General features: G+C 41.9%; 1 protein-coding gene across 2 annotated transcripts in view; it reads left to right on the top strand.

Annotated features, from left to right (window-relative positions):
- ADAMTS12 (ADAM metallopeptidase with thrombospondin type 1 motif 12) overlaps positions 1–24,510 on the top strand; it is a 387,476-nt gene that overhangs the window by 303,614 nt on the left and 59,352 nt on the right. The window contains exons 19-20 of one of the 2 annotated variants that reach the window (XM_059916186.1): positions 7,878–8,996; positions 17,256–17,408. In XM_059916186.1, coding sequence (XP_059772169.1) covers positions 7,878–8,996; positions 17,256–17,408 — 1,272 coding nt within the window. The remainder of the gene's footprint in view (positions 1–7,877; positions 8,997–17,255; positions 17,409–24,510) is intronic. The other variant, XM_059916187.1, reaches the window with a different exon arrangement.

Raw genomic sequence — 24,510 nt, 5'->3', positions numbered from 1 at the left:
ACACGTAAAGAAAACATACCTACAGCCTAATACAGGCGTGTTACTGATGCGTGTGCACACATCAGTAATAGGCCAGAATGTCCCCCCTGCTGTTCCTGGAAGGTACAGTCACAGCCTGTGGCTGGCCTGACCTGTTAGTCCACTGCCAACCTTGATTGCCGTAAATTACAGTGTTGTCAAAATGAGGCTGAATGGGGTCTTGTGACTGGTCCATTAAATCTGTTTACCAAAAGTGCGTTGGCTGCATCCAAAGCAGTTAATAATTCTTGTCACGTAGAATTTACTAATTGCCAGAATATTCACGTATTTTCAGAGGACTGCAATTACATATTTGGCTGAGGAATTCTTTTCATTGTGTTTGTGTTTCTGGGGAGCAAAATGATGTGCCTTACTGGAGAACAGGGGCCTGAAAAGTTGGCACGATGTGACAAGTATGCAAGTCTGTTGTTCCAAACAGAGGCCACTCTATAGTATAGTGACAGCAGACATGGAATACAGTTTCCAGCGTCCACAGAGAGGCTGAGCCGCTGCCTTCATTCAAGAGATGTCGTCAGGAGAGGTGCTTTTAGTTAAATCAGCATCAAAATATTCATTGAATGGGGTCTTCCTTTCTTCCCTTTGCTGTCTTGCTAATGTCTGTACACATTAGCCCTCTAATGAGCTTTGCTGAAATATGCTGAATGTCTTTGACATTCTATGCTGGGATACTTTTTTAAGAGATGATATAGTAGTGATTCTTGCTACACATAGTATTTATGGTCTGGATTTTGTCTTGAGATCAACATTAATTGATGAAAAGTAGTGTTCCAGCAATACCTGATCACTTGGTCTGTACTGGGCCATTTGGGTCACTCTGGATGAGTCTAAAGCTATAATGTAAGTGTGTCAAAAGACCCAAGAACTGTGAGGCTCCTAGACTCCTGTAGAATTGTCCTCCCTGGGCTGACCGAGGTGGAAAGCAGAAGAGGGAAATCCATGAGCTGCCCTTCCCTGTCAAGGTTTTCCAGCTCTGGCAAGCCCTAACTGAGCTAGTGTTATACCTCTCCCAGCCTTTACTCATTTAGAAAGACAAGAGTTATTGTAAGGTTTGATGATAATCCATGTGAGCCCCTCACATAGTGCCTAGCAAATAGTAAGCATTCACTAAATAGAAACTTTATTATCAGGCAAGAAAACAAGGGTCTGTTTTCCACGCTACTCTAATTTTGCAAGTCTTGTCCAGTCAGTGGCACCCAAGTCCCCTGACAGAATTGATCGGTGGCCCCTGCATTTTCATCTAACTCCCTCCCTGAGCTCAGGGCCATTTTAGGCGGGGAGCGCTGTACGCACAGGGCTTAGAGCCTGCAAGTTTTTCATGAGCCTGCAAAAATGTTTGAGACCTGAGGGGGGGGCGGGGAAAGAAAACAACTAATGTATTGTTCCAGTAAAGCAAAGGACACTGCAAAATCAGAAATCAATATTAAATTACATATTAAAAGCAAAGATTCATCAAACATTTAGTATGTATATTAAGCACCTTTATAGGTATTAGCACAATATCTCACAATGGCCTGATTAGCCCCATTTTACGGGTGAAGGAACTGAGGCATTAGAGATATTTAGAAACTTGTCCAAGGTCGCACAGCCTCCAAGTGATGAAGCTAGGGTTTGAAGGCAGGCAACAGCGCTTTTACTCTGAACGCTGTGGCATAAAGCATCTCAGAAGTCTGCAAAATGTAACAATTTGACAGCTCTCAGTATTCATAAAAAATGTATTATGTTTGGAAACAATTTGTAGATCGGCTTTTCTCACTTTGCTGGAATTCCAGACTCTACGTAATGATTGCTGAGAAATGAGAGCCACTCATAAATTAAATGAGTTGGCCTCACCAAATATTTATTTTCAAAAGCAAAAGAATAAAAAGCCTTTCAAATTGTTTTTACAGAAGGAGATTATATTTCACTTGAAACTAGAGATGCTTTTAAATATATTTGATGGGCTGTAGGGTGGAACCTCCGAAAGCAGACCTGCCCAGGGTCTGCAAAGATCTTTAATCCACCCTTTTTGTGCCTGACCAAAGCACACAATCAAACAAATGAACAAAGCAATTAATTTGCCCAGCTACTAAGAATGTATTAAGTGCAAAGCTGTTCACTCGGGTGTTGGCTTGCACAAGTGACCAGATAGATTAAATGTTTCACAAACAAGCTCTCCTGGCTCTTCAAACAGAAGGCACTGCAGCAAGTGCCAGTGGCTTATCTATAGCTAAATGAAAAATAAAACAAACAGGCAAACAAACTTCATGTGAAGGCCATAGGAGTTCCTGCAAACTGAAGGGAGACAGAGCATGGAAGGTGAGGAGACATCGCTGAGTCGCTTACCCTCAGTATTTCCTAGATTCATTCAAGGTCCAGGACACTCTTGTGAGGCTGGTCACCTGATGCTTTAGCTTCGACCGCCTGATCTTTTGGCATGGGACCTCTGCAAGTGCCAACGTCTCAGTCCTTCCCAGATGTCAGCAGCCCATGCTTTGCCAGGTTTCCTGGAAAACACATGTGAGCACCCTTGTCTGAAACAGCTACTCACAGAAAACCAATTTGGAGCCATGCTGATTCTCTGCATCATGTCTGATTTGTTTTTAATTATCTAGAGTACTGTATTCATTTGCTAGGGCTGCCATAACAAAGTACTACAAACTGGGTGTCTTAAACAATAGAAATGTATTGTCTCACCATTTTTGTAATGTTGACTGAAAATAATGCACAACCTAAAAGTCGAGAGTTATGTTTTATTTGGTGGACAAAACTGAGGCATTAAGCCTGGGACACGGCCTCTCAGGTAGCTCTGAGGGACTGCTCCAAAGAGGTAAGGGACGAGCCAGGATATGTAGGGTTTTGTGTTTTTTTTTTAATTTTTATTGGAGTATAGTTGATTTACAATGTTGTACAAAACAGAAATAGAGTCACAGATGTAGAAAACAAACTTATGGTTACCAAGGGGGAAAGGGGGAGGGATAAATTGGGAGACTGGGATTGACATATATAGGGGTTTTTGTGACAAAGACCAGGTAGTTGGAACATCTAAAGATTACCATTAATTAAAGAAAACTAGATATCTCAAGTTAAGGAATTTAGCACTTTTCTATGTATGGGAAGATGCAGGAGTCTAGGCTCATTGAAAGCATGTCTTTGATGTGCACCTCAGCTATCTCCAGCCAGGATCCTATTCTTCCCCATCCTGAGTCCCCTCAGGGCTCACCATCGGCCGGCTGTAGTGGCTTGACAGCTGCAACATCCTTTGTTTACTGATATGGCAGGCAACATTTTTCATTCACAGCAACCAGAAGTCCAAGATCAAGGTGTGTGGGCAGAGCTTGCTCCTTCTGGGGGCTGTGAGGGAGAATCTTTTCCATGCTTTTCTCCTAACCCCCAGTGCTTTGCTCACAATCTTTGGTGTTTCTTGGCTTGTAGATGCATCACCTTCATCTCTGCTTTCATCTTCACGAGGCATTGTCTCTATATGTGTGTCTCTGTATCCAAATTTACCCTTTCCATGAGGACAATGGTCAGTTTGGATTAGGGCCCAACCTAGTGACCTCATTTTAACTTGATTACCTCTGTAAAGACTCCATCTCCAAATAAGACCACATTCTGACGTATGAGTGAAGAGGGTGAGCCAGAGTTACAACTCTAGTATATCTTGTTTGGAGGGGACACAATTCAGCCAATAACAGGTACCTAAGGGTTTTAGCTTACTTTCAAAATGGTTTTAGTATGAGGTCCAATCATTCATTTATAAATTCCTGAGACTATGCATTAAATGTTTTTATGCCCAAAGCATTAGCTGTTTCCCTGCTCATCCCTTTAGCCCAAGCTCTCTGAGAAACCTCAACTGTGGCTTTGAATAAACTCTCTCTTAGCACTACAGCTCTGAGCCAACTGGGGGTCCCCCCCACTGCACAGTGCACCTCGGATGGATAGAGTTGACTAATTTAGCAGCAGACCTCTTTCTCAGTGGGCTCCCCCCAGAGACCTTAATCTAAGATTGATGGCAAATGAGGGCAAGATAACTCCCAGGGAGGACATAAACAGATTGACAAGCTATTTGCCTGGTACCAGGTTCAAAATTATAAGGTAAGGGTGTAAGATAATCCTAGCGGAAATTGGTTTTGAGAATCCTGAAACTACCAGTTGAGATGAGTTCTAAGTGTGGCTTTGTGTCCTGCATTTATCTCATCTGAAGGGTTTGACAGCTTCTAAGGAGATAAACACAGTTGGAAGATGTACTGGAAGAAGCATGGGCTGAAGGCACAACAACACTGCTTGTTTTGCTGTGACTATGAGAAAAGGCAACTGAGTTTTTAGGCCCAATATACTTGGTAGATAGTTAACACTGACCCTCTCACTGGGCACAATATGGCCCAATGTGAAGGAATGGCATCCATCCATTATTTGAAAGATTCCGTGTCTCCTGAGTAAGGAAAGCAGATGGGGATGAATGGTAGGTGGAAAACATATAAACTCTCCCAGACCCAGGTATCCATTCATGAAGTTTTGAATTGCCATTTTGGAATGGGGCAATAGTTACAGATCATCTGCTTTTTCAAGAGAAGCTAAAAACCTGGAGTTTTAATATGACATCTGCTCATTTTTAAATGTTGGCCACTAATTTGGTGTTTGTATTTTGTTTGTTTGCTTGTTTGTTTTGAGGTTGAGCAGACCAAAGAATACATGCCAATGGGCCACATGTAGCCCTTAGGCTGCCACTTTGGCATTTCTGTTCTAGAATAATCTTCTGTTTTGAAAGATCAAAAGCTAATGTATTTTAATTAAGCAACCACCTAGATAGTGATTATTTACTCCTGCTTTATTCTTTTAGGCTGAACAAGTTCACAGTGAATAAGATTATTTAATACTTGTAATTTGTAAATTAAAAATAAAAAACTTATCCATCTATTAGTCCTAGGAAACCTGAATCTAAAAGAAAATCCAGCAATAAACCCATGGGATATATGGGCCTTTACAGGTGTCTTCTAGACTTGTGCCTACAACTGCTTTACTCAGACACCTGCTCACTTCACAGCATGCCCTAAGACAGGTCCGTGTGTCAGTCTGTGCTTCACAAGGATAGTAGAAATTGGGGACCCCCATGCCCTTTGTTATTACTATTACTATTGTTATTATCAGCATCAATATTATAACAGTGATAATAATAACTTCCAATTCCCAATTTCTTCTATATATTATGTACTATGTTAAGGTTGTTTTCTTGTATAATATTCACAGCAGCCTGGAAAGGTGAGTATTACTTTCAATTTCTAGATGAGGAAGCACTGAGGCTTAGTCCCTGCATCATGCATGGAGTTAATAATGGCATATTGAGGGCTTTAAGCTATTTCTTACAGGTTTTATAGCTCTTTTACTTCATAGTTCAACATGAGGTGGAGGGCACACACCCATATATTTTTGGATTTTTAGAAATGCTTGTAAAGTTGTACAGTAAAGTCTGTGGGTATTAGGGGCATTGCAAATCAAAATAAACAAAAAAAAAGGGAAAGAAAAGAAAAATCAAAGAGTTTCCTACTATGAGCTTTGTCTACTCTGACATTTCTTGGAAAGAAAACCCAAAGCAGAGTACAGCTGCAGCTTGAGAATAGTTGGCGTTAGTGCTAGCAAGGTCCTCATTTATGAATCACCTCTTGATCAGAGCCTACCTGAGGTTGCCATCGTGGAAATACGTTCAGACATACATGGAGGATTATTTGGTTAGACTGATACATTTTTACAAAGTGGAGATTTGAAAACCCTAGGAGATGGGATCAGAATGTAACAAGTGGAGAAGTGACTCAGGATGACTAAAATGGATGGAGCATCAAGTGTCTCCATACACAAGAAGAGCAGAAATACTGTAGTAAACCAGGAAAATAAATACCCCCAGCCTGCCTGTCCCAGGCTCCAAAGTGAAGTGAGTCGTGGAAAGTGCTGGAAGAAACCATTTCCTCACCACTGGGATCTGAGAGCTTTAGCTGGTAGTCTCCATTTGGTAGGAAATAAGTGTGCATTTCTTGGTCCATGAAGCACTGTTCCCACCAAAGATTAATATTATTATATCAGAACTTGGAAGTTCAGTCTTAGAGCTAGGCATTTGAGTGTTTGTTGACATCTTAAACTCACAGCTTTATTGGTTGACCCCAAACCTGCAGTTGAACATTCCCTGAGCTGCACAGTCTTCTGTGCTCACGTGTCTCTCCTGCTTTTCAAATATGCTGATTTCAACAGAGCTATCATACATCAGTGAGTGATTATGCTGGATTGGAACAAAGTAAAGAGGGAAGTTATTTTCCAATACAGGGGAAATTGAAAACAGGACTTGAGAAGGCGAGAAGTTCAAGCTGAAAAATGCATAAGTTCACAGGGAGAAGAATTTTCCCATTCCTGATTATTTTCCAAGTAGAACAGTCATGTAATAAATATGTAGTAAGTGATCATTGTATCCCAAGAACTATCCTGGAATTCAGTTATGGATAAGAAACAGTTTCTGCCTTTGGGTAAATTTTCAGACATCAAAAGTTTGGTTAAGTCAATAAGTGAATTCAGTAGACAAACTGCTTTCCACTGTGCTGTGCTAGGGTTTTTTTTTGGTCGGTGGGGAGGGGCATGGAATTAATCTAATTCTTACTCTGCCACTGACTTAGAGCCTTTCAAGCAGGTTCCTGGGTGTCAGCTTCCTCTCTTGTAAGAGATGGAATAATAATTCCAGCCTTGTAAATCTCACAGCCCTATAAATCTCACAGGGCTCATACTCACAGGGTATCACACAGAATAATGGCTGTGAAGCCCTTTGAAATCCAGGAAACATTATGTAGTCCCCATCTTCAAGAAAGCTACTTTAGGGTCAGAGATGTAAGACAGATGAATGCGAAACAGTCAGCACAGACTCCTGAACAGTCCATGTTCAAGAACCAGTATTTGGTGGATAACTTAAAATGTCATTGGAAAGGAAGGCTAAAAATGGAGCAGTTTGGTAAAAATACGGATTTTTTTCAAAATATCAAGAAATTTAGTGTTATGTAGCAACTATGTGTGGTTTGCAGCTGCTAAGACGGATGACATAGTCTTTACCATGAATCCTGAGAAATGGCTGTCCTGTTAGGTTTCCCCCAAAGGCAGTCTAGCTGCCTGTGCCCTACAGAGCCTGAAGGGACCACTAGGGAGGGGGACCTGCCACGGCGTCCATGTGTGTATCAGCGCCATGCTACAGGACCCCCTAACTCTTTGGAAATGGTATCTCCCCACCTTTGGTTAACTACCCACCTTTAAATTTCATAAAAGGTCCTGGATCTGTATACATGTGTGAGTATGGTTATTGTCTAGTTTTTAATCTGAGTCCATCTGACACAGGCAAGAAAATGGAGCTTAGGATGCCTGAGTGAGGCTATGTGGCTATATGGATATAAAGGGAAAGGCTCATATCATGAAATTAATAGATTCCAAAAAATACGTAAACAGTTTACATTAATTTAATAGCATCAAACCCTAGGGAAGATAATATTACTATCTCTTTTTTAAAATTAGGTGATCTGTTTAAATCATTGCACTCTTTGTGGATCTACCATCCAACAGTCATAGCCCAGGGAGACTTCAGTTTTACTATTTCATGGTTTGCATTTTCAGTTTGTGATAGGTAAATGGTTAGTCCTGAGCCTTAGCTGGTCTCCCGGAGATACGTATTTCCATGGGAAACTAAAATTGCACAGAAACCATATACAAAGATAGAGAACGATTTTAGCTGCACAGTTCAGTTTCTACTGGGCCTGTCCTGATTTGCCATAAACCTTAGCATGAGAACCAACACATCTTTCCACCAAACTAGACTAATAGCCGTCTCTCTTTTCCAGTGTTCTGTCTCCTGTGGTGGCGGAGTGCGGATTCGCAGTGTCACGTGTGCCAAGAACCACAATGAGCCCTGCGACGTGACAAGGAAACCCAATAGCCGAGCTCTATGTGGCCTCCAGCAGTGCCCATCTAGCCGGAGAATTCTAAAACCCAACAAAGGCACAATTTCCAATGGGAAAAAGCTACCAACAACTGACCCCTTCAAGCCCGTCCCTCCAACTACACCTAGTCCTAGGGTGCTGACTACACCCACAGTGCCTGGGCCTATGAGCACAAGTGCTCTGATGATCAACAGCCCTGGTCCTACCACAGCCTCCAAAGAAGGAGACCTGGATGGGAAACAGTGGCAGAATAGTTCAACCCAAACTGAACTGGACTCCCATTATGTCATTTCCACTGGAAGTACTTCCCAGCCCATCCTCACTTCCTGGTCTTTGAGTACCCAGCCAAATGAAGAGAATGTTTCCAATCCAGACACTGGTCCCATCTCAGAGGGAGACCTGGTAGTCACAACAATGAGTGGTTCTGATTTGTCAACTTCCAGCAATCCTGTGACATGGCAGGTGACTCCATTTTATAATCCCTTGACCAAAGAGCCAGAAATGGAGATTCACAGTGGCTCAGGGGAAGACCGTGAACAACCTGAGAACAAAGATGAGAACAGCTCTGTGACATGGACCCAGATCAGAGTACCTGGAAGTGATGCTCCAGTGAAAAGAAGTACAGAAATGCCACTTGGACCTCCGCCAACACCTTATCTTAGAGGGGCACCCCTGTGGCCACCCTTCAGCACAGTGTCGGAAGGACTGGTGCCCAGCCAAAGGCCCACCACTCTCAAAAATGGTGCACCCAGAGCTGAAGGGATGGTCACTGAAAAGCCAGCTGACACTCCACTCCCTCTGGGAGGAGACCACCAGCCAGCATACTCAGAAAAGCCAGTAAACCATCACCCCCGAGAACTTCCAAGCAACATGAATCTAACACAGAGTTCCGGAGCAGTCCTGACCGAGGAAGACGCAACAAGTCTGATTGCTGAAGGGTTTTTGCTGAATGCCTCGGATTACAAGCAGCTCTCAACGGGCCGCAGCCCTGTGTACTGGACCGTTGGAAACTGGAGCGAGGTAGGAGTTCTATTTCTTACCCAGGCCTGATTCTATATGGAAATTAGCTAGGGGTGTTGCATTCCAAATTTCAAAATGGACTTGTGTAAAACATAGTCTAATGTACAAAAAAGGGAAGCAAACAGGTCCATGCCCTCACCTCCCTCTTCACCTCCCTAACTCCAAAAATGAAAGAAAAAAAAAAAAAAATCCAGGGAAGGAGAACAAATGTAGTGAGATATAGTGAAAAGAACCTAGAATTAAATCAGGAGACCTGAGTCAGCCAGCTGTGTGACAGTGGAGAATTCAGTCTGTCTCTCTGAGCCTGCTTTTGATCTACAGAACAGTGGAACTAGTGTAGATCACCGCTCCTCTCCAGTGTCCCTTCCAGCTACAAACTGTAATGATGCTGTGAAGAGGGACCACTGGAAGGACCTGAATTCATATTTCATTCAGAAAACCAGTGTTGAGACTCTGGTTTAAACCTGTCAAGCAATCACAATTGGAATGGAAATCTAAGACAAATTTCTTTAAAAGAATTCTATAGTTCACTGTATCAAGCATTTCTTTTCTTTTTGGACTCAGTGTTTGCCTGTATTAAAAAAAAAATTCTTTTTGGCTTATTAAAAGGATTAGAAGATAGAGGAAGAAGAAAATAAACATGATGACAAAGTGTTGGTCCCTGTTTTCAGGTTTGAGGAATTTGGCTAGATATTTGTTTCTCCATTTCTAGAACTAATTACATCCTTTGAAGCATCAAAATCGTTTCTCACCCACTTGAATTTCGAATGCACAGTATTTGAACTTGTTAAAAATAACTTGACAATGCAAAAGAGGACTTTGTGGCAAAATAATCACATGTTGATGTCATTCAGCATTTTTGATGACAATGCATGACTCATCTCTCTAGCTAAAAAGAAGTGTTAACAGCTAATATAAAATAACAATATATTTCATTTATGAAGCATGTTAATTTCCAAACCACTTCCATATGTAGTCTACTATTTTCTCTTTTTGACAGTCCTGGGGAGTAGGTAGGGTCTTGTTTATACCAATTTATGTAGAGAAAAACTAAGATTTTTAACAGTTAAGTAACTTGTCTATGGACATGTCAGTTGGATGATGAATCTTCTAAATCTTTCTGCTCTTATCTGCTGTCTCTGTAGTGAATTTCAGTACCAATCAACAATTTAGCTGTATAAAATTCTTTTGTGTAAATTAATCAGCATCATTGGTCCTGAAATTGACTATACTGGCCAAAAAAAAAATAGGTGTATTCAAACTTCCAAAATTTTTTGTTTGCATTTGAACTCTGTTTCACATTGATTTACTTTGATTTCTAAAGTGGAATCACATTCATTTCATTTTCTGTCAATGGAGGGGCATCTTATTATCCCCATTTGGAAGTAAAGAATCCAGGTTCAGGAGGAGAAAAGATTTTCATGCTTAAGAGTAATCCAATTTGTTGAAAAAAAGGAGAGGAGTGGGTCTCATGATCCCTGACATTTTAGTCAGGTTTCTTTCCATTAGGAAAGTCCTAGTGGGCTCTTAATGATGAGGAGGATGTTGGCAATGAACATCTATAAAATGTGTGCCATGCTTTATAGCATGATTTTATGCTAATTCACATGCATTCATGTGAATGCGTGAATCCTCACTACAGCCCAAGGAGATTGGTAATATTGGCCCCCATTGTAGAGATAAGGAAACTGGAGCTGAAAGGTGAAGTAGCTAGCCAGAATCACACACACTCATGAGTGACACGGCAGGGATTTGAACCCAAGCAGACAGACTTCATAGCCTATGATCCATTGCTTTGCAAATCAGAAAACATCACCACTCTCTCTACCTTCTGCTATTTTTGTTTCTTCTTTGGTCATATGACATAAAAACAATGCCAGTTATGTGGTGACCCTGGGTAGACAGATGAGAAAATCACATAGTTCACAAGAAGGTACTTTACAATAACAATGAGGGCTCCATGGTTACTTTTGAGTTCACAGGGGCAAATGGTGCCTATAATGTTACTGCAGTGGGTTCAGCCTAGATATTTTGAAATAAAAATGTTCTGTTTAGGTTTTGTGAATGATATCCTTTTAAGTAGTACCACCCAAAGGTATCTTTCTTTCCAAAAGCATGGGGCATCCCTTAAGGACAGATAAATAGGCTTATTGTTCTGCATCCAAGAAAGCAGTCTGGACAGTGTGTCCATACTCAAAGACAAGGAGAACAAGTTATAGAAACTGAGGCTACTAGTTAATTTGTAGGATTTTGTTAATTAGCCAATGGAGATGAAGTCTGAAAGTACCTACCATTAAAGACACTGTGGGCCTTGAGAAGAATACAAGCTAGGTCAAACAGAGTGTGAAAGTGTAGATGATAAAAGGCATATATATGGGATCAGTATCAGAATAAAGTATGAATGATATGTGTACAGTATGTGTATGTAATTAGAAATCACACACACACACACACAGGCTAGGCTGTTGTTAACAAATAGAACCAAACAAGTTATGGTTCGCCAGAAATTGATTTCTCACTCAGCATAATAATACAAGGTGATTCCATGTCTGCAGTGGTGGTAGTAGAAAATGATGCTAGGAATCCAGTCTGACAATGGCTCTGCCATCCTCCCATCTTCAAATTTGCCCTGGGGTCACCATCCTAGTCACAGTCAGAAAGGGAAAAGAGCACAGAGGCACTCCCATGGGAGGTTTAATGGGCCAAGCCTAGAAGGGGCACTTATCAATTCTGCTCACTTCCATTGTCTAGAACTCAGTCATATGACCAAACCAAACAGCAAGGTGGATGGAAAATGTAATCTAATTGTGCACCCAGGAAGATGAGGAAAAAGGATTGTAGTGAGTATCTAGCAGTCTCTGCCACTGAATGACACGGCCCACTGTGGGTTTTAGGTAGCTCATCCTGGAAGCAGTGAGGATGAGGGATTTGACCTGTTGGGAGGATACTGCAGTAGTCCAGATGAGGAATGAGAACTAGGACAAGAATGCTTGGGATGAAGAAGGGAAGATAAACTCAGGAGTCACTGAGAACTTAAAATCAGCAGGACTTTGTGAAGAATTGAATGTGGGGTATGAAGAGAAGAGAGGAGAGGCGGAGTTTGTCATGACTATTCTATTGGAATCTTGGGTGTCTGTTGGGTGATGCTCCTATAAACTGAGATATAGTACAATGTATGGGAAGAGTAAGTTTCAAAAGAGACAAAGAAAGGAAGGATGATGAGTTCAGTTACAGATCAAGTTTAGTTGATAGGACCTGTGGGATATCCAAAGGATAACCAGCAGATGTTTGTGTGTATGGGTCTGAGGTTCTTGAGAGAGGTGAAAACTGGAGATAACATTTGGTAGCCATGATCAATAGGTAGAAGTTAGAACCTTGGAAGTGAATGAGGTCACCCAAGCACAGCCTATAGGCTGCAAAGAGGAGTGGTCCAGAGTTGGGACTCTGGAAAACACCAGCATTTTAAGGAGCTGGCTGACAAAGAGATTCCATGTGAAAGACTGGTAAGGAACAGTCTAATATTTAAGGCTTAAATCAAGAAATGTGGTGCCACAGACGTCTAGGAACACGAAGACTGACAGTGGGCCTAATGGATCTTACAATTAGAAGGTCACTGGTGACTTTGGGGAGAACATTTATAGTATTGAGATGGAAGGAGATACCAAAGTGCAGCCCAAAGGAGAGACCCTTTTGGAGGCTATCACAGTTCTCAGATGGGACAATCCCCACATTAGGACTGTTAATAAAGACAGCTCTTCTCAGTCCACAAATTCATACAAAAGTTTCATTAAAAAGTAGGTTTAGGATGACCCAGAAATTAGTTTCCTTTCCCATACTCTTATGTAAATGTGTTTTAATGCTTTTGTCCTGAGGATATTTAATACATGTTAATTAACTGATAAATGTTAATTGATCTAACGAGAAGTTACTATATCCAAATAAACTAAACCTAAATAAAAGTACCTATCAACCCTGATGACTGTTTGAGCCCAGAGGTTAACTGACGCATTTTGATTTTAGTAGATCAAGATACAAAAATTAATTCTATCTCATGTCATATCTTTGACAGAAATAAAGTTTCTTACTGAATACGTCATAGCTCACCAAAAATTTGGCAACCATGTTGGAGCCACTGAGAGCTATTAATTCTAGGCAGTTTGGCTGGAAAGGGGGAATTGGTCCAGATTGCAGAGGTTTGTAAAGCTACAAGGATATTACAAGAACAGAGCTCCACATTTGACAGGAGTCCCCTTCATGACAGGGCTTGGTGCCTGCCCCCTTTATGCATCTTTTGAGACAAAATGTTTAATACACAGAATTGTCTGAGAGTTTCAGGATTCAGAATGAAAACTTTGAGTTTTGAGTTTCCCACTCTCCCCTGATTTTTTATTCTACCCATATCTGAAGTTGTTTCTTTAGGATTGTCCCTCCCTATAATGGCATCACTGGCCATTCAATCACCACACCTTAGGAACCCCAGGATCACCTCTGGTATCAGTCTTCCCTTGTCCTACTAGAAAAACCCTAACAGTTTTTCAAGTCTGTGTCATCTCATCATTTCTGTCATCTCCTCTTCATTTCCTGTCAGTTTAGGCTCAGGAGTTTCCAATCTAACGGTGGGAGGCATCTGGAAAAGAGTAGGGATGCTTTTGTTTGTTACAATGATGGGGGACAGGGGCTGCTACCAGTATTCAGTGTCTGAGAGCCAAAGACAAGGAGGGTCCTGTGACATTGAGGGAAGTCCAAAATACCAATAGTGCCCCAATAGTCGAGAATGGAGAACCCTTGGTTACTACTCTTGTTAGGACTCTTGCCTTTGGCCTTACTGGTCTGGGCACTTCCACTCTCTCCCCTCCCCAATGCTTTCCATACATCGTCACGAGAGATGTAAGACTGCCATATTACTCTTCTGAATGGAATTTTCTAATCATTCCAAACTCCTGATCACAAATCATTAATGTCTCTCCATTACATATCAGATAAAATCCACTCTCATATCCAACAGCCTTCAGGTCCTCAAATAATTCAGCTTTCAACATACTGCCTCCTATGACTTCATCCATCGTAAGCTGCACCAAATCTAAACTGCTCAGTTTCCACTAAACCTGCTCGTCTCAGTTCAATGCCTTTGTTTATGCTGTTTCCTCTGCCTGGAATTTCCTTCTCTTTCTCCTTTGTCCTTTTACGTTCTACCTGTTCTTCAGTATCAAGCTTTGAGCTTCTTCTTCCATAAAGCCTTTCCTGCTCTTTAAGATTGGAAGTATTGTCATTTCTAAAGTTCCTTAGCATTCGATCTGAAATTTCTCTCTCTGTGTCCTCCCTTTCTGTCCTGTGTTGAAGGGGTGTTCATGTCCCCCAGCATACACAGCATGTTCCTCTAACTACCTGTGATTTTGCAAATTACTAAAGAATTGATATAAAAACCGAGTTAACACTGTAAATAGACATAAATCTAGAAAGCAGATGTTCTGGGTTTGAGTACTGGCTCCATCATCTACTAACTGTATGTTCTCACTGCACCCATTTCCTCATCTTTAAAATGAGGATGATGACGATGCCTGATTCATAAGATTGTTATGAGATGAAAGGAATAACTACGTGTAGGAGAGTGTCAGGCACATAGGAAGTACTCAGTAAGCATTGGCTTTGATATCTATTTATAAGACAGAAAATGTAGGTGCTTCACAGTATGCATGGGTGTGGATCTCATTTTGACAGAAGATCACCTCTCATCAAATTGCCTCCTCACTCAGTCGGATCCCTTGGGCCAGTCAGTGAAATATATGCTGTGCAGTCCTGTAAATGGAAGTGACAGTAAAATTTTCCGCAGCCTTTCACAGCAGTTTTCGCAGGATTCTGATGTAGCCCTGCACATCAGTTCCTGTTCTGAACACCCCCAAACCTGCTCCTTGACCTGGTAAATCGGTTGTCACAGGGTCACTAGCTGTAACGAGGGAGAAAGTTCCCAGAAGAAGCAAGTTGTCCCTTCTGCCTCCTTAGGGTCCCCCTCTCTTCTCTGACCCCCACCCCCCACTGCACTCCTAATTTGAAACTAACTTAAGAGACAATCAGTGGAATCCCCTTTTACTTACTGCCTTCCATGGACATCCTCCTGTCAGCTTCACCTTTGGACTCATTTGCTGTCTAAATAGAAATTGTCAAAAAGGAATTAAACAAATGTCTACTCACAATATCTGAATCTAACAGGACTAGATTCAGAGCTCCAGAGACATGTGTTTATTTACAACATAAATATGGTACAAAGAACTGTAGACATCACTTGTGATGTACCAGGGTCATCAGTAGGCTGGGAATTTGGTCTCACTAGCTCCTGTCCTGGGTTTGGGGCAAACGTCATGTTTTTCTCCATGTCGTAATGTGAAATTAACATCATACTGTCTGTGTGACCTTAAGCATGACTGCTAAGCTCTCTGGGCCCCGGAAATCTGGAAAGTGGGACTCATAACGCTGACCTTGCAGGTATGCTATGTTTAATAGGTAACATTTGTAGAGCACTCACTTTGTGTGTGAATTACCTCTGTTGTTCTCACAGCAACTTAATAACTGAGGTCTTAGTGTTATCACCAGTTTCACATGCTAGGGAAGTTTGGAAACTGCAAAAGATTGCACAATTAGTCAGCTGCAGAATTATAATTGTATCCTGAGTCTCAGAGGTTAGAGAAAATATAGGAAAGGTACCTGTTGTGTAGTTGTATCAGTTGTCCATTGCCACAATAACGCTATATAACAACCAACCACAATATCTCAGCAAACATTAATTTTTGTCCATGAGTTTCTGGGTCAGCTAGGAGTATCTGCTGACCCGGGCTGAGCTTAGCTCACCTCAACTTGGCTTGTCATGCATTTGCTGAAGGGTCAGCTGAAGGCTGGCTGGTCTGAGATGGGCTCGGCTGGGTCACCCAGCTGGGTCTCACATGATCTCTCATCCTCCAGCAGGCTAGCCCAGTTTTATTCTCATGGCAGAGACAAGGGTCCAAGAGAGAACCAAAACAAGCAAGGCCTCTTGAGAACTGGCACGACAGCATCCACTGCAATTTCTTGGCAAAAGAAAGTTGCAAGAACAGTCCTGATTCAGCAGCTGGGGAAATACATTCCACCATATGATGAGAGGAGCTGTGAAGTCCATTGAAAAGAGCATGGGTGTGAACAATGGGGCCACTAGTGCAATCAATCTATGCACTTCAGCTGTTATTATCTCATATATATATGTATATCATATATATACACGCATAATATAGTACAGAGGAAAAAAAGCTAGGAAATTATGAGAGATTCAAATCCAATCCTAAAGAATTTTAAGGAGGAGAATTCACCTCCATAAATGAGCCAATTGAAAAAATGTTGACCGAGGCTATTTTCTGCTCTTCCCTTTCTATGAGCAGCGTTGGTGAAATGCGGCAGTGCCTGCAGCTCACCCCCTTCCCCAGGCCTCACACCAGGATACTTTTTTTTTTTTTTTAACATCTTTATTGGACTATAATTGCTTTACAATGGTGTGTTAGTTTCTGCTTTATAACAAAGTGAATCAGTTATACATATACATATGTTCCCATATCTCTTCCCTCTTGCATCTCCCTCCCTCCCACCCTCCCTCTCCCACCCCTCTAGGTGGTCACAAAGCACCGAGCTGATCTCCCTGTGCCTTGCGGGTGCTTCCCACTAGCTATCTATTTCACATTTGGTAGTGTATATATGTCCATGCTACTCTCTTCATTCCAGCTTACCCTTCCCCCTCCCCCTCCCCGTGTCCTCAAGTCCATTCTCTAGTAGGTCTGCGTCTTTATTCCCGTCTTGCCCCTAGGTTCTTCATGACCATTTTTTTTTTTCTTTTAGATTCCGTATATATGTGTTAGCATACGGTGTTTGTTTTTCTCTTTCTGACTTACTTCACTCTGTATGACAGACTCTACGTCCTTCCACCAGGATACTTTTTAAAGGGAAGCACATCTCCATTTGCACTGGGTTTTCCTCCCACAGAGAAATCAGGGATTCGCAAGCCTGGCTGCTTATTAGAATCACCTGGGATTTGTTTCTTAAATACTCCTGCCTGAGCCCTACCCACAGGCGTTCAGATTGTTTGGGGTTGGAGCCCCAGCGCTGGTTTGTTCAAAAGCTCTGCGGGCCGTTATAGTGAGTAGCCGAGATTGAGGACCCCCGACTCCAGGGCGGGGTGGGGTGTGTCTGAGAAAGCGGCCCTGAGCCTCCGTCTTCTCTCTCCTCCCCCCCACCCCCCGGCAGTGTTCCACCACGTGTGGCCTGGGGGCCTACTGGAGGAGCGTGCAGTGTAGCACCCACGTGGATTCCGACTGCGCCGCCCTGCAGAGGCCTGACCCTGCTAAGAGGTGCCACCTCCGTCCCTGCGCTGCCTGGAAAGTGGGAAACTGGAGCAAGGTAACTGACGAGGCTCAGCAGCGTTGGGGGCGTCAGGGGGGCGGGGAGGGACTTCTACGAGCGTCCTTTGCTACAGCAGGATTCCTGCCGCCCTTCCTGCCTCCTTTCTGCCCTTTGCTTCGATAAACTGGTGAATGCGTAAATCAGGTGTTACCATAGGCCTGCTGCAAGTTACACAGTAGCCTGAGAACAAGCAGAGTTTTCAGTAGCCCACATGTTTTTATCTGCCCGTCTTCCCTTACCAGATAAACTGAGAGAAAAAGAAAATTTAATTTGTGTAATTAATGGCTTGTCCAGCATGCAACACTGTTTCTAAATTGCTTAAATGTAGCATTATAATTAATAATGATACGTTAGCACAAGTGTAATTAAATCATCGTTCAGCAGCTGCTCACAAAACAAGTATAACATTGAATCCGCCAGACTCAAAATGAAAAGAAAGCTGAAACATAAAGACACATTTGGTCTTTAAAAGTGTATGATGTCCAATATCGATCTTTTCGAAGTGCGATTTTCCTGTCCTTGCTAATCTAGCTGTGGTTACTCATTTTTCTGTGCTGCCTGCATTCCCTCATGAAAGGCTTTATCAGGTTTTAGGATTAGTCAGGCTTGGTTCTTGTGGGCACCAATCAGGCCCAACCTGCCTGTCACGCTGGTGGGGCTGAGCCAGCCCCTGGGGGATACAGATGCAGCCAGGTCGTAGAGACATTGGTCAGAGGTGGGGTTAAGAGCCGCTTGGCAGCAGGGGTGAGAGGTATGAGCTATGCATACACCTTCTGTTTGTGAAGCACACCCACCTGTAAGACACCCTGCAGGCTCCTGTCTTCTCTCTGGGGAGCCAGTTTCCCTTGATGGCCTTGACACAGAAGGGAGAAGAGCTACCCAGAAGTTTGGGGAGGCTGGTGTCCCCTCTAGATGTTAGCACCCTCATCTTGTAGAAAGCTCCCGTCCCCAGACAAACAGGACCATGAGGTGTCCCACTGGACGTCTCTGGTTCTCCTGGCAGACTTCTCTGACAGACAGGAGTGTGAAATGTCATTTATCTGCATCAGGCCCCTTTTCCCAAAGAAAGGCTCTGGTCTTTGGCAAGAGAGAGAAAGTAGTGCGACTCGCTGAGAAAATCACCACTCATTTCTTTGATGCCTGCCAACCTCCCTTTTTTCTGTTTTCATACCATTTTTCTTTCAGGAGCAAATGCTGGTTCTTTTTTCTTTCTCTTCCAACTCATAACAAACTCAAGATCAAAAAAGGATTAAATGCCTGGCTACAAGTTCTTTTCCATATCCAGAAGAATCTCAAGCGACATTTCTATCCCTGACCTTGCCAAATGTTGACCAAGTCCTAAAGTTCCACTTTCCCATCCCTGGGACTAATCCTTTCCTTGGAAATTTCATGGCTCATAGAAAGGACAGATGTGTGAAATAGCTCACACTTTTAAAAAGGTCCCTCCACTGTAAAATTCTAGGGATTCTAGCTGATATAAAAGCCTGAGTGGGAGATCCGGTAGCTCTTCTCTGGGGTCAGATCCCCTAAAGAAAGCCCTGCTCTGCCAGCTCATACCTTCTGTGTCTGTCTCTGGGTCTCTTCTCTCTCATGGCCGGGAGGCTTGTAGATGTATTTATTAACCCCTGTAGACTCCTGGTGTTTTGTAGAAGCTGTCTCTGACACATCACCAAGTTCTTCCAGAATGTAGTAACCACCCCATCTAAACTCAAATCCTCAAAGTTACTCCATTCCTATCAGTAAGGAAAATATCTCCTCTCTCAGGATAATAGATAAACCTTATGTCAAAGACACTGTTTAACTATTGATAGTCAATTGCCCTGACTTCTGTTTTTTCTATCATTGGGGACATTGAATACATGACTTCCATTTTTCCTAAGGATGTTGATTTAAATTTTATCTTAAATTTTGGTGACTGAATGATACAACTTATTGACTACCACATTATTAACCAGTTCATATGGATGTCTAAAGTCCAGATCATATACTAGGAAAGATTTGAAGGCCTTCTTAGTTTCACTATTCTATCGGGACTCTTAAACTTATTCAGTGGCCAACCTCCAAACCCTAGAGTAGGAAAATAGACCCCCTGGTTTTGCCTTTAAATATCCAGAGGGTTTAGATTCTGCCAACTTGATGGTTTACCTTTTCACAAATACTTTCTCCGACGGAAGAATTCTAATTTGATCATGAATCTTTCTGCATTATCCCACTGACCACTACCCCAGATCCAGAGGCACTTTAATCTTATAACACTAAGGGTATTCTGCAGCCTCACCTGAACCGGCAGGGATCACACCTGAGGCCCCGGGTTACTCACCAGCAACTCCCCACTGCTGTGTGTGCTGTCTGAATTGTAGCTGTTTTACTGGCTTCTGTTTCCAGCACCACTCATCTCCATGATGGAGCCCTGATACAACTGCTATGGACATTTTCTCATACATGTGGCAGTACAATGAGCCTGTACATTCAGATCTTTACCTTTAAAAAGTCTAGAAGTTGTTTTTTTTGGAATGGCTTGCTTCTTCTCCATGCATTGATCTGTCTGAAACAGATCCCAGGTCATAATCCTCAAGTTTGTCCCAGAGGTGTACTTGAGAAAACGTAGTTCTGCAGAATTGAATCCTGGAAGCAGCACTGGGTCTGGGATCAGACACGTCTGGCTTGGCAGTTCCACTTTGTCACCAGCATAGAATGCTGGTCCTTTCTTCCAACCTCTTAGGAGCTTTAGTTTTCTCACCTCTGAGAAATGAAGTGGGTCCTACGGCGTCTACTAATCTCATAAAGTTGTACAGATCAAAAGAGTGTGTGTGCAACAACTTTGTAAATGGTAAAAGACTGTTCAAATGAAGCCTTGGGCAAACTCTGAGCTCTGGGTAAAGGTTAGGAGTAGTTCTCAGGCGTTCGCTAACTTCTGGCTTCCTGGACTTGGGGCAGGGGTGTTGTGGAAAGGTGGCAGTGGAGTAAGTCCTGTCCATCCATCAGGTCTCCACTCCCCAGGACTAAGCAGACAAGGTGAACCATGAGCTTTGGAGGACTTGACCTACCTTGCATTCTGGCACTCGCCAAATATCACCAAGTGCCCGACACTGCACGAGAATTTTAGGTAAACAATTTTATTTTTATCCAGTAAACGACGTTCTTTATAATTCCCACTGAGGAAGTAAAGGCTTGGAGGGTTTAAATCACTAATACATGATCAGCTAGTACTAATACTCTCAGTTCTGAGAAACCGTCAACTGGGGGACGGGTCATCAATTTAATGACAGCTTTTCAGAAAGAAAGGAAACACTACACAATAAATATGTACATCAGTTGTAAGACACATGCCAATTTCAGAACATTAAAATTTGCATAAGAAAAAAAAGTGATTCTTGTGCTGGAAGAAATGCAGGAAGTGATAAAGATGAACTTGAAAAAACCTTCACCTGGGTTTGACACCAAAGCTATGCATCCTCAGAGCCTCACACACTTCCTGATTGAACATTTTGCCTGTACCTCCTGCAGTTTTGTAAACTTTATTATCTTTCTTAGAATGATAATAACTTTTTGTAGTTTAAGTCTAACAGATCTTGATTATTTCTGAAATGAATCAAAGATTTTTACGTTTTCTTGGAATGATCTGTCTTCCCAGCTAGGTAGTGTTGCAATTTTATTTCAGCAGTAGCTGACCTTATTACCTGTAGCTTTTGTTGGAAAATAAAAGTGGCAGCTTTTCTTATGGCCTTGAGTTTCATAATATTCAGTGCTACATTTTTTTTAGATCTGAACTTTTACAAATGAATAAAATAGGGAAAGAGCCCCGTCTTGCTAAATACTGTCCCTGACTTTCATACATAACGTGTTCGCAGAAAAATACACCGAAGCCCAATGTGCCAAAGTCAAAACAGAACTGCACGTTATAGGGGAGCTTCTGTGCCCAGAAAGCAAAAACTGACCAGCTGGAAGGTGAATGATACACTCAAAATCACTGCATTTATTTTCTCTTGATATAATTTGTTGTACATCTAAACTGTCACCCACTCTTGGAAGCCCCAAGTGTTTTAGATGAAGGAATCCCCAAGCAGAGAAAAGAACAGCAATCAAATGGAAACCTTTAGGACCACAGAAAGCATGAACCCAAGACGACTCTAGCTGAGGACTGATGTCCAGACCGTGAGGCCCTCCATCATGGCCCCTGCCCATCTCTCTTTGTCCACCCCTTCCCTCCACTCTAGCATTCTGATGGACATGTTCCTGAACAAGCCTTATTGCTTCATGGCACTGCGCCCATATATGCCATTACCCCCACTTTGAATGTCCCCCACGCTATTTTGCCTGCTGAGTGAGCATCTACTCATCTCACGTGATTCAGCTCAAGCTTTGGCTCCTCTATTCAAGCCTTGCCTGGCTTCTTCAGGTGAAATTGACCACCTCCTCATTTGTTCCCTCACTAGATCATGAATGACTTATGACATATAATCTTTACGACTTCTACTCATTATGTGACCTCTTCCTTCTGCTAGATTGGGATACAGAAACTGGAATATAGTTAAGTGCCCAATAACAGGGAGGAAGTGAAGTGGGAATGGGGTGGGGGGAAGACGGACAGATGAATTTTGGTGCGGTTCAACACAGAATTTTTGGAATGAATTATTTGATCTTAAGGGTCTTATGAATCTGTTTAACATAAGGAAAGGAGCAGAAAAGAATTATTTCCATATCCTGGTTTAGTACTTGGAGAGCAAGAAAGTATTCTGAAATCAAAGCAGAATACAAGTCCAGTGATCCCAGACACATATCACTCTAGAATGCTGGGAGAATTTAACCATCCAGCTTATGCTCCTTTTAATACCGATGGAGAAACGAAGGCTTAGACAGGTAAAGTCACGTAGCCACTTGGTGTCAGGGTCATACTTGAATGCAATCTGCTGACCTCCCAATCCCACGCTGGTTAACTTCATTATACTCATCTGAACACTTGGTAGCAGTCTAACGTGGAAAGTGTATCAGGATGGCTCCATAAATCAGAAACAACACAAGGAAGAAATGGTTATGATTTCATTTTCTCTCTGCCAGTGGCTCCTGTAAGCTAAGAGGAATTTTCTTTCTAACTCCATCTGGTTTGCTGATCACATCAGTTAAACAAACTGGTGTGAGAACCAGAAAATGGTTAGGCCTGTTTGGACACAACTGGGCATTAGCCAGTCTTTTTATTCTCCTCAGTCTGGCTCCTGTCCTCAGTCTGGTCCACAGACTCCAGTTTAGGAAAACTTGAATACAAATAACCCTCCTTTAGGGCAATAAGAAAATGAATATAATAATTGGCATTCAGCAAACAAAGGCAAAACAGTTTCTGGAGTGGAGTGATTTAATATCCTGCCACTTCACTCCTGCTAACTGAATCAGAGGCCCTTCTGAAAATGAAACAAAAGAGTCACAGATTTAGTGAGTATCTTCCCTTATTATTTACTTCACCATATTAATAAATTTCATTTCCCACTGAATGTGAATGTACTCTTTGACAAAAAGGTAATGCAAATTTGAAAAATCTAGGAATAACAGATAGTAGCAACAAATGAAAAATAAGAAAACAAAACCTCATTGTATACTTATGTCTTAGAGAATTCCTCTTCCTAATAAAGAGCCCTCTTGTTTTAACCATGGGTTATTTCCTGGAAATCTGTTTGTCAGACAAATGACTGCTTTGTGTGGAAATTATTAGCATGCTTCTGCATTTGTTCTGTGGCTGATTTTATTTTATTTTATTTTTTAACATCTTTATTGGAGTATAATTGCTTTATAAAGGTGTGTTAGTTTCTGCTTTATAACAAAGTGAATCAACTATACATACACATATATCCCCATATCTCCTCCCTCTTGCGTCTCCCTCCCACCCTCCCTATCCCACCCCTCTAGGTGGTCACAAAGCACCAAGCTGATCTCCCTGTGCTGTGCGGCTGCTTCCCACTAGCTGTTTTACATTTGGTAGTGTATATAAGTCCATGCCACTCTCTCACTTTGTCCCATCTTACCCTTCCCCCTCCCTGTGTCCTCAAGTCCATTCTCTACATCTGTGTCTATTCCTGTCCTGCCCCTAGGTTCTTCAGAACCCTTTTATTTTTTTATAAACCATATATATGTATTAGCATACGGTATTTGTTTTTCTCTTTCTGACTTACTTCACTCTGTATGACAGACTCTAACTCCACCCACCTCACTATAAATAACTCAATTTCGTTTCTTTTTATGGCTGAGTAATATTCCATTGTATATATGTGCCACATCTTCTTTATCCATTCATCTGTCGATGGACACTTAGGTTGCTTCCATGTCCTGGCTATTGTAAATAGAGCTGCAATGAACATTGTGGTCCATAACTCTTTTTGAATTATGGTTTTCTCAGGGTATATGCCCAGTAGTGGGATTGCTGGGTCTTATGATAGTTCTATTTTTAGTTTTTTAAGTAACCTCCATACTGTTCTCCATAGTGGCTGTATCAATTTACATTCCCACCAACAGTGCAAGAGGGTTCCCTTTTCTCTACACCCTCTCCAGCATTTATTGTTTGTAGATTTTTTGATGATGGCCATTCTGACTGGTGTGAGGTGATACCTCATTGTAGTTTTGATTTGCATTTCTCTAATGGTTAGTGATGTTGAGCATTCTTTCATGTGTTTGTTGGCAATCTGTATATCTTCTTTGGAGAAATGTCTATTTAGGTCTTCTGCCCATTTTTGGATTAGGTTTGTTTTTTTGATATTGGGTTGCATGAGCTGCTTGTAAGTTTTGGAGGTTAATCCTTTGTCAGTTGTTTCATTTGCAAATGTTTTCTCCCATTCTGAGGCTTGTCTTTTCGTCTTGTTTATGGTTTCCTTTGCAGTGCAAAAGCTTTTAAGTTTCATTAGGTCCCATTTGTTTATTTTTGATTTTATATCCATTTCTCTAGGAGGTGGGTCAAAAAGGATCTTGCTGTGATTTATGTCATAGAGTGTTCTGCCTATGTCTTCCTCTTAGAGTTTTATAGTTTCTGGCCTGACATTTAGGTCTTTAATCCATTTTGAGTTTATTTTTGTGTATGGTGTTAGGGAGTGTTTTAATTTCATTCTTTTACATGTAG

This window comes from Balaenoptera ricei, chromosome 3, assembly GCF_028023285.1.
Source record: "Balaenoptera ricei isolate mBalRic1 chromosome 3, mBalRic1.hap2, whole genome shotgun sequence".
Lineage (NCBI taxonomy): Eukaryota > Metazoa > Chordata > Mammalia > Artiodactyla > Balaenopteridae > Balaenoptera > Balaenoptera ricei.
Note: the sequence above shows the minus strand (reverse complement) of the source record. Positions and strands in the feature narration are given on the sequence as shown.